Source organism: Miscanthus floridulus, chromosome 11, assembly GCF_019320115.1.
Source record: "Miscanthus floridulus cultivar M001 chromosome 11, ASM1932011v1, whole genome shotgun sequence".
In the NCBI taxonomy this organism is placed as follows: domain Eukaryota; kingdom Viridiplantae; phylum Streptophyta; class Magnoliopsida; order Poales; family Poaceae; genus Miscanthus; species Miscanthus floridulus.
In genome coordinates this window covers 101,562,627-101,573,660 of record NC_089590.1, presented here as the reverse complement: position 1 = coordinate 101,573,660, position 11,034 = coordinate 101,562,627, and the positions used below count along the sequence as shown (strand labels likewise).

Genomic DNA, 11,034 nt, shown 5'->3' with positions numbered 1-11,034 from the left:
TAATCTTAGCAGATTCGATAACTGATGATATTGTATTAAACAACAAGTTATTTAACACAAGATCAGCAACTTTGATCTATATTATGATTCATAAGAGATCAATTAGCTGATGCAGCCTTACAAATAATAATATGGATCGATAACTAACTTATATTATAGCTCGTAAAAGATCAATCAGCTGATGTAGCTTTACAAACACAATACAAGTTATGATGGTACTCACAAGCAAGCTGCAGGTCGATCAGTTGATGTAGCCCTATTTGCTAAAGAACTCGTCGAGATCTATAGTACTCCTACTCCTAATGCGATGGCGAAAGCCAAAAAGATTGTATTGATTGAGTGCTCGTGTCTTTGTACAATAATCAGGGTCTAATATTTATACCCGAAACCTAAATATGAATCCTACTCAAATACAACTCATTACAATTCTTGGAATAAAAGAAAACTTCCGAACTTAACAATAACTTGGACCCTAATTTTCCTTATTGGTAGAGTCTGACACATCTTCCTGACGCCATTCAAGGTTAGCCCATTGACGCCGTCTGCTGACGTCATCTATAGCCGATTCTGATATCGCATCCAAATCAGCTGATACTGATTCACATCTAATCGATTCCTTGATGACACAATCTTGAAAGCTTTGAGTTCCCGCGTTTCTCTTTTCAAATTTTGGTGTAAACGATATGTAACTATATCCATCCTATTGTACAGGCGATTGATAAAATTGGGAAAACTTTGATCACTCCTGAGGTTGGAATGACTTTCCAATCAGAGGACAAAGCTTATGAGATGTACAACACATGCCGGCAAGGTTGGATTTATCATTAGAAAAAGTTATATAAAGCATAGAGTAGATAAGACGATATGTCAAAAATATATAGTTTGTAGTAGCCAAGGACATCGAGAAAATAAGTCATCATAGAAGGACAATACAAGAATAGGTTGCAATGCTCGTGTTTAGTTTACTATCAGCAGAGAGGGGATATGGATAGTACAAACGGTTGTACTTGATCACAATCATTATCTTGCTAGTCCAAATAAGTCACACAAGCTGAGGTCCTAGCGACGTATTATAGAGGCAGACAAAAAACTAATTGGCCAAATACGGGAAGCAGGGATGAAGCCAGCCCAAGTATATGAGTTCATGAAGGAGTTTTATGGAGGAGAAGACAAGGTGCCATTTTCTCAGATGGATAGCAATAATGAGATTGGTCTTGAGCGTAGAAAGTACTTAGAAGCTAATGATGCAGAAACACTGTTGGAATACTTGAAGAAAAGCAATTAGAGGATCCATCATTTTTATGCTATTCAGATAAATAAGGAAGATGGTAAGATAGTAAATTTCTTTTGGGCAGACGGTCAATCTATCTGTTTGCACCAAAATTTAGAAGAAGAATTGTAGGAACTCAAAAGCTCCCAAGATCACATCATCACGGAATCGATTGCATGAAGGTCAGTATCAGCTGATTCGAATGCAGCAATGGAATCGGCTCTCTTCAGGTAGCGCCAGCAGATAACGATGAAAGCTACGATCGGCGCCAGGGAAAACATGTTGGACTCTACAAAAAGGGAAAGATTAGGGTCCAAGTTATCTTAACTTAGGAATGTTTTATTCTATAAGACCGTAATGAGTCGTGCTTAAGTAGGATTTATGTTTTGGCTCCGGGTATAAATATTGAACCCCGGCTATTGTAGAAAATAACAATCAATCAAAATACAAGTTACTTACTTTTTCGGCTCCGGCCACCCCTTAGGAGTAGGAGCACTGTTCGCCTAAACGGTCGTTTAGCCCATTTACACACCATGTAAACGCTACACAGTGGTGCGCCGTTTCCGTTTAATCACCAGTTTACCCCCATTTAATTGGCCGTTTAGCCCGTTTAATGGGACGTTTTGCCTGAATAATGGCTAAACGGTAGGTGGCCGACTGTTTACCGTTTAACGTTTAGGAAAACATTGAGTAGGAGTAGAGTAGATCTCGGCGGGTTCTTCAGCAAGCAAGGCTGCATCGGTTCGACCGACCTCTGGTTTGTCTATAAGTACCGTCATGGCTTATACTTCTGTTCGTACGGCTGCATCGATTCGATCGACCTCCACTGCGACTCTGGTATAAGCTAGTTATCGACTCTTGTCTAGTTTAAGTACAGCTGCATCGATTCGGTCGACCTCTACTGCTTGAACTAGATTAAGATCAAGTTATCGGCTCTATCTAAGGGTGGCATCCTTCGGGTAGATTCATTAAGTTATCGATATTGTTTTTCGCTTTCATTATTTATTTAATCACAGTAATATCACTTTGCCCGATTGGGATTGATCTAGATCGGCCTTATATCCTGTTTAACCCATCGTTTGTTAATCTAAACTGATCTAATCTGCATCTTAAATGATGAGTTATGTTTTATCGGTTGTTTTATATCAATCTTGATCGTGCATAGCGTGTGGTTAAGGTATGTCTGGTCTTAGAAAGATCTATTGGCTAACGAAAACCGTTCCATGGCACGTTATCACGGCCTGTGTGATTCTGTCTCACACCCCACTGTTAGCACCGTGGAGTGGGGATTGTTATCTGGTAAATCTGTTCCTGATAGGGCATAACCTTAGCTGTGCGCTATGTCTGAATCGGCTGTTTTAGCCGATATCGAGTGCTTTCACATATGCAGTTCACGTCACGAGACCGTTGAAGTAGAGATAGGTTAAAAGATGTGTTAGCCCCATTATCTTATTATTGTATTACGGCCTGCATGATTCTGCCTCATGCCCCACTGATATTAGTAATAAGTTAGGGTCGTCGAATCTATTGTTGTTACTACGGCCTGTATGATTCTGCCTCGTGCCCCACTGGTCATAGCGGTAGATGAGATCTAATATGTTTATTAGATTTATCTTTATTAAATGATTGAATGATGATGAGCTGTGTTCTTTTATATAAAAAGGGATTCGGTTACTTGCAGTCATTGACTTAGCATAAACCGATTAATGTTGACATCCTATTGCCATTGACTACTATTTATTTAAATAATGATATTCATCCTGAATGATAACCGATTTTTCTTCCATAAATTCTATGAGCTTTAACCGATTTATTCTTATGAGTATGCTGGAATCGGCTATTTAGTCGATCTCCTTCCACATCGGCTCTCAGAGCCACACATTCAGGACTGTCTGGCAACACCGGCATGTTCCGCCTTAAATTACTGATTAGCTTTCTCTCCTTATCAATTGTAGGGTCAAATTGACTGGCACGTCTCGGAAGGAGTGCGCATGATCGATAATCCCTGCGCTGAAGCTAGGCAGATCTACAGCTCCATCGAGCGGACCCTTCCGGCTGGCTCGTGTGCCCCGGCACGGAACGAAATTTCGTGCCGACACTATCATGGATTACAAGTGCTTTGGTGATGCTGTGTCATTTGACATAACTTTTCAGATTAATAAATTTGAGATGCCTTTTGCTCCAATCCTTGGAGCCAATCATCACAAGCGGACTGTAATTTTTGGGGCTGCACTTTTATATAGTGAAACTATTGAATCATTTGTTTGGCTCTTTGAAACCTTTCTGGCGGCAATGTCTGGTAAGCATCCTAGCACAATATTCACTGATCAAGATGCAGCCATGGCGGGAGCAATTGCATACGCATTCCCAAATACAAGCCATCGACTTTGTTTGTGGCATATTTGTCTAAATGCTGCTAAACATTTCGGGCATGTAATTCATGATTCAGATGGCAAGTTTCTAACTGATTTTAAGAGATGTGTGTATGAGGACAGGTCGGAGGCTTACTTCATTGAAAAGTGGAATGAATTGTTGAGGGAATACAAACTTGAGGATAACTCATGGATGCAAAACCTGTATAGTATACGGGCAAAGTGGGCTGCTGTATATCGTGACTCTTTTACGGTGGATATGAACTCAACTCAAAGAAGCGAAGGTATGAGTAATGTCTTCAAGAAAAGATTTCGTCGAAATCTCGGTCTCTCAAAACTACTTGTAGAATGCGAGAAGGTTTCAGATAGTCTTCGTCAAAATGAGTTGGACGATGACTTTAAGTCACGTGGCAAGATCCCAGTGACTTATATCCCAAATTTACCTATGCTGAGGTCTGCAGCTGAATCATACACAAGGAGGATGTATTCAAAGTTTGAGGAAGAATTCAAAAAACAATTCACATTGTCTTGTAATTTAGTGCAGACCGAAGGGACAAACTCAACATTCATGGTTACATATATGCAGTCTGAACGAGGCGCGACAGTGGTATTTAATACCGCAGATTCCATCATCGCATGTTCTTGCAGAAAGTTTGAATCCATAGGTACGTGTACACATTTCAATTTGCAATATAGATTGTACTACATATGCTGAAAATATCATCATCTATATTTCATAGGTCTGTTGTGCAAGCATGCACTCAGGGTCTTCAATATGAATGGAGTTTACAATTTGCCATCTCAATATATACTAAATAGGTGGACAAAATATGCAAAAAGAGGATTTTATATTGAGAAACAAGGAAGTAAGAAGGAAGATTTGAAAACACATGCTGCTCTTATCTCTCGAAATGCGACATCTGTTGCATTGAAATGTTCAGTTTCAAAAGAACTCCTTGACGATTTCCAAAAAACTATAGAAAAGTTCGACTTAGAGGCAGATGTTCGTCTAAGGAAGCTGCAAGAAGAATCCAATGATGCTTCGCTAGTGGTGAATGAATGTGACAGTGACACTTTAAACGCTTCAATAAGTTTTAGAGTTCCCCAAGTGGTAAAAGGCCCAAAGAATTCACGTTACAAAAACGTGGTTGAAAAGAATTCAGAAAAGAAGAAGAAGAAGAAAAACACTAATAAGAAAGGTACAGATCATCCATTCTATTTATTTTTTCCATTATGACTACTTCTATAGTAATTCTTTTTTTCTTACTTACAGATCGGGCTACAGGAGAAGATCCCAAAAATGGTGCTGAAAAGAGAGATGAAAGTGATGATCCAAAGCAATTGATCGTAATACATGACTTGGGCTCATTATTTGTTTTTCATAATTTATTTACCTACTAGCAATTGTAATAAAAAAATTCATATTATGTACACAGGACCTTCATGCTGGTACCATTTCCAATAACACTGCAATGCCAATGTTTGCAAATGAAGTGCAAGGGCAATCTTCAACCATGGCTACTCCGTTTATCCAAGGCGGACAAGCTAATGCCACAATGCCGTTGTTTGCAAGTGATATGTACAGGTCATCTTCGAACATTTCAGCTCCTTTCTTCCAAGGTGGACTTACTGGTCTTCTGCTTGGAGTTGAACAAGATGCCACATTGTCCAAATCTGCTAGAAAGTTACACTTCAATGAATAATAGTCATTTTCGGTCACTGAATTGTATCATTTTACTTCCAGTTTGAATTAATAGCACTCTGTAAGACTTGGATGCATTCTGTTTGAATGCAGTTTATTTTATTTTGGCATTCAAAAATTCAGTCATCAACGCTTTGGTCTTGTCAATGCAAATGTCTGAATTTCTACACTAAATGGAACATCTAGATGATGTGCTTGAGAAGATCCTCTCTGTTCGATATCAAATGTAGTAATATAATTATAAACTGAATACAAGGTCATTGCAGACAATGACCTGCTTATCCTTTTCTGCTAAGAAAAAAGAGCTTATCCATTTCAGGCTGTGGCATACAAACATTCAGAAATCAACGCTTTGCTATTGTCAACACAGATGTATTCAGGCACTCTGTTCGTTTTGCATTTCATATAACCTGCCTGTACTCCGGAGAACCATATGTCTTTCAAATAAAAAAAAAAAGCACAGTGTACATATTACAATTGGGGCCTGAGTTTACCACTACAGTCACTACAAGCTCTCAGGTTGCAAAAAAAGGTTACAGTCATGAAACTACATTCCAATACAACCATATGCATAAGATTTTTATACAATTCCAGCTCCAACCCTTGTTCAGTTTTGACTGGGCAGAGGACGCCCCGGCACTTGATCACCGCGAACATGTATGTCCATAGTTTCAGTTGGTGTTTCGACAAATTGAGCCGTATTGGTGAGATGCACCTTTCTAATTCAGATATGACAGCTTCCTGACTCCCTAGAAACAAAATGGAAAGTTCAGGCTGCTGCATCAAACAACGGCACGGTGATTAAAAAATTGGCAAAATGAATGTGACTTAGGACAACAGAATCGAAGCCTTTACATGTCAAACACCAATACCTGGGGCACCATCGGTCTGCTTGTAACATTCATCAGCACCATGGTCCATCCCGATGCGACTGCGGATCTGCGGCAAGCTCATGGAGGGCCTGACCTACCTCATGTGGCTGGACGCTCGGGGTGCCAGCTTGTTGCAGCGTTCGCCGTGGGCCGGGGCCTGGAACCAAGGTAGGCGAAGGCAACGACGGCGATGATCGAGAGGGGCAGTGGCGGCGCTAGAAGATGGGGATGAGGCTGGGCTGGTTTGGGTGAGCCGGAGCCGCACGGCCTGGGAGCCGATGCGCTGGGCGTCGAAGCCGTTCCTCGCTTGGCCGTGCGATCAAATTTCGGGACGCGTGGCTTCCATCGGCGCGGAGTCTGCACCGAGCGCGTCTGCATCTAATTTTCTTCCCCCGCGGGGCGGGCTGGCGGTGTGGCCCGCGCCACTTTAATAAGATTAGGTCCTGGAAATGTATTTTAAAATTCATAAATCCATTAGTCACAGTGGTCATCGTCGTCGTCGTTAGTCAAGGTCATGGCACCACCAATCACGGGTCAGTGCTAAAGATTGAGCAGCGGCCACATCGGAACGTCCATCTTCAAAACATGTCTTTGTCTCAAGCTCTCAAGCAGACCATTGTGCTTCATCTACACCTGCCATGTCTAACACATCTACACCTGCCATGTCTAACAGACCAACTAGCAAGTTCGTCCACCTGTCAGCCCCATGAGTATCGAGTGTCTTTGGATCCTATCAGAACAAACAATTGTACGTCTTTTGAGTTTTAGTGGTTGTTAGTTTTTCCCGTGTTTCTATCCTAGACAGGGTAATTGAATCTTTTGATTTTCTCTAGGTTTAGAAACTTTATCTTACAGTCTATATATGGTCCACTAATTCTCATTGGGTAGAGAAGCCAGTTACCCTTTTAGTCAATGGTCATGCACTTTTGTATTCTCTCTAATGAAATCAAATTATATGAAGGTTCTCATGAAATCATTATTCAGTCGTGCCAAAAATATGTTTGCCAATAAATTATTATGGCATACAACTTTAAAATCATTGGCTAATTCCAAGCATGATACATGTGTGTATTTTTTCTACTCCCTAGAGTAGTTACTCCCATTTTCAATAAACCACATTGCGTACGTGTGCATACTCATTATCAGTTTGAGTATATTTATATACTCGTTTTAATATACTCTAAATCTTACTACGTGGTTTTTTTTTCAAAGATCCCATATTTTTAATATGTTATTATAATACCACTACAGTAGTATACTGGTATATAAAACAAGTATAACCACATACTCTATTTACATGCATACTTGGCATGCATACTATATTAGATGGTCTAGTATATACAGTTCATTGGGTCATATATACCAGTGATATACACGTAGGAGTAACTACTCCCTATGGGTAGAAAATAATTTTCCTATATAATTATATGGGGGCGTACCCAGTGCAGAGAGCTCCCACTCTATGCGGGGTCTGGGGAAGGATGTTAGTGGATTCAATTTAATTTCACCGGTAAGCAACCAAAGCCACCTGATGCTAATAACATATACTTCGGCAATTGAAGTTATCAAAAAGTACATACCCTACTTCTACATATAGGACTTTTCAACCGAATAATCATCATTGTTAATCTATGCATTGTCTATCACATTTTTCAAACTCTCGTGGCAACGCGCTGTATATTCAACTAATAATAATAGTAAAACTACACTATGCTACTCTCTTTGTCCGGCAATAAATACATTTTTCACTTATTTTGGGGACAATCAATCAATCGCATCGACGATCAGTCACCTCACCCAAAAGGAAAAAGGCAAAAAGAAAAAAACCAAAGAAAGAATGAATGATCTAGAATACTCCCGCTATACTTAAAATCAAGTCGTTTTGGACAGGATTTTAGAATACTCCCTCCATACTCATCCTCCGGCTCCGAGAGCCCACCTCCTCGTCCTCCTTGGAGGCTCCTGCATCTCCGACCGCGTCATCCTCCGACTCCTCTGCCGTGGCCAGCGACGCCCTGCGGCGCAGCTCGACGGACTCCGGCAGCACGACGTCCTGCGCCGCAGATCGAAGGACCGCCATGACGTCCTACGGCGGCGCGATGGCCTCCATGCATCGCTTCGTGGCCTCCATGCGCAGCGCGAGCGAGCTCTCTCTCTCTCCATAGAGACAAGCGACAGACTCTCTCTCTAATGCGCGGCGCGAGCGAAGCAAGGGACGACGGACAAACGAGGAGGGGCAACTTAAATGTATCCTCCTGGACTGGGCGACACCAGTGACGGGCCAGGATACGAAACGGTGGGGGTAATCCCGTCCAAAACTCTCTCCATAGCGCCTAAAACGACTTCATCGGTGAAAACCACTCCACCTCTAAAACGACATGATTTCAGAGTAGGGAGGGAGTACTAATTCAGAAGTCTAGCAGCGTGGTACTGAGGTTGAGCAGCGTGGGCAGCGCGCTGGGCGCGAACTTCCTGGCGAAGAGGTAGCAGACCGTGGTGGGCTTGCCGTTGTACAGGCACAGTGTGCCGTTGCTGCGGATGGCGGCCATCAGGTCGGCCGTGGTGGCCGCCTTGCCGAAGCGCGCCGGGTGCGGCCCCCCGCGCGACCAGTCCACCCAGGTCACCGTCCGGTTAGCGTTGCGCGCGCCGTGGCGCAGGTGCAGGAACGTCGGGATGTAGTGCTCGTCCGGGTAGCACGACGGCGTGCAGTGCCGCCGGAACAGCGCGTAGTAGCGCTGGTCCGCCACCACGTCGACGGCGAGGTCCCGGCTCATCTCGAACCATTCGGAGCCCTTGCGCCAGTGCTCCTCCAGCACCTCCGGCGCCATCCGCGGGTTGTACCGCCCCGCGCACTGCGGCACGTCGATGTTGTACGACTCCACGTAGCTCATCGCCGAGTTCACCAGGTACTCGTACACCATCCGGAAGTTGAACACCGGCACGCAGCTCTCCGACACCAGCACAAAGCGCTGGTTGGACCAGTCCAGCAGCGCGTTGGCCAGCAGCCGCTTCTCCGCGTCCACCAGCGTGATGGAGCCCCACGACACCTCCCCGCTCGGGATCTGCCGCCCGTGGAACGGCGACGACGGCCGGTAGCGCCCCGCGTAGCCCGGCAGCGCGTGCACGTACACCGAGTAGAGCCCCTCGTGGCCGTGGAAGAAGCGCTCCCACAGCGGCGCGAACGGCAGCGGCCCGCGCGTCAGGAACAGGAACGCCACCTTGGGCACGCGCTGGAACGGGTACTCCTCCATGCGCGGCGCCATGGACGCCCGCCAGAACAGCTCCGGGTCCGACATCGAGTGGCCCCATGGCGGGCCGGGGTCCACGAAACCACGGAAGTCCAGCAGCACCGGTGGAGGTGGAGCTTCGTCTTCCGTCATCTTCTTCCTCTTATTATTACTACTGCGACTCCTGCCGCTGCTCGTGGTGGAACTGGAAGCGAAGACATCGCCATTGGTGTTGTTCTTATTACCACTGCTGCTGCCAGTGCCAGTGCCACCGCCGCCGGCTGCCTGCAGGGAGGAAGAAGATAACAACAGCGACGAGGACCCAATGCTGCTGTAGTAGTAGTAGCGCGACACGTTGGCGCTGGCCGACAGCCCGATGAGCACGCCGGCCATCAGGATCACCAGCGCCACTACGGCCTTGAGCAGCCACGACGACCAGCAGTAGTCTCTGCGCGGGGTCACCGGGAAGCCGATGTAGGCCTCCTCCTCGTCCCCGGCACTGCCTCGCCGGGACTTGAGGGTGCCCGGCTTCATCTATCCCGGCCCAGCCCGGCCCTCGATCGTCGATCAGTTAATATAAGGAACACAACTAGTTGTTTGCGTCTTCGTTGCTCCTTATTAGCTAACTTGTTGATCTGCCTCTTGCAATTGCAAGCAAGATCGGAGACGGTCGTTGCGCCAAGAGCTCAAGACAAGGGATCAGAGGCAAGCCGCCAGCCCGCGATGGTCGCTGCCTGCCACCGTACCTGCTGATGATTGCTCGAGCCACCCTTAACTCCCCTCTGTCGCCGGTGGCCTGATTCCGGTGGAACTAGCAATATGGACGATAGAAATGCAGGTCCCTGCCAGAAACCACCAAGAGATCGATCGAGCAGCAGAACGGCACCGGCCGATCGAGATGGACGGAGTTGGAGATGGCGACAAGATTGCCCGGTCCAAGAATAAGGGATCGGAGCCAAGCGGAATGCATGCGTGCATGCTGCGCTAGCTATCTGCTAGCAGGTGGGCACGTGGAGCTTGGACGGCCACTGGTAGCGCGACTGCATGCGACTGCCACGACGGGAGAGGAGTGGTCGATGGACAAAGCAAGGCCGGCCGGTCGATGCAGGCGCGCGCTGCTGCGCTGCACTGGTGATGGTAAAAGTCAGGGCAGGCCGGCAGGGCAGGGCATGCCGCGTGCGTCGTCCATGGGCATCACCGCGGGCAGCCTGCGCGCTTTCATTCATCGCCTCCACTCTCCCCGTAGGGCCTGATTAGTTGCCTATATAACTCCTTATTCAGATCCTCATAATGCAAGTTGGACCTATTTGGTTAGCTGTATATAGCCTTATGCAGGCTAGCACTGTCCTCAAAGCAGTTTGGGCTTGCATCCCACTATTTCCTCGAAATCGGCCGTATCCACTGTGAAAGGATTGCATTGCATTCCGCTGTGTAGAAGCGATGCATCCGCTCTGCCCCTCCCCGCACCCACTCTTCACCGCGTCTTCACGGGTCACCGGCTCACCGCGCGTCCGCGCACCCACTCCGCCCTCCTCTCCCTCGCATCTTCTCGGTCCCGCAGACCGCTCGAGTCTTCACCGTCGCTGGCATC

At 46.0% G+C, this 11,034-nt stretch overlaps 1 protein-coding gene and 1 pseudogene across 1 annotated transcript; one reads left to right on the top strand and one right to left on the bottom strand.

The window, feature by feature from the left end:
* The first annotated feature begins 307 nt into the window (after window positions 1–307).
* LOC136492566 (protein FAR1-RELATED SEQUENCE 5-like) lies at window positions 308–5,345 on the top strand (annotated as a pseudogene).
* A 3,263-nt stretch (window positions 5,346–8,608) lies between these two features.
* LOC136494567 (glycosyltransferase BC10-like) lies at window positions 8,609–9,977 on the bottom strand. The gene has a single exon (XM_066490718.1). The coding sequence runs from the start codon at window positions 9,975–9,977 to the stop codon at window positions 8,625–8,627; it is 1,353 nt and encodes a 450-aa protein (XP_066346815.1). The 3' UTR covers window positions 8,609–8,624.
* Window positions 9,978–11,034: the final 1,057 nt, after the last annotated feature.

Coding starts and splice junctions, on each gene's coding strand:
- LOC136494567 (XM_066490718.1), bottom strand. CDS start 9,977: ATGAAGCCGGGCACCCTCAAGTCCCGGCGAGGCAGTGCCGGGGACGAG.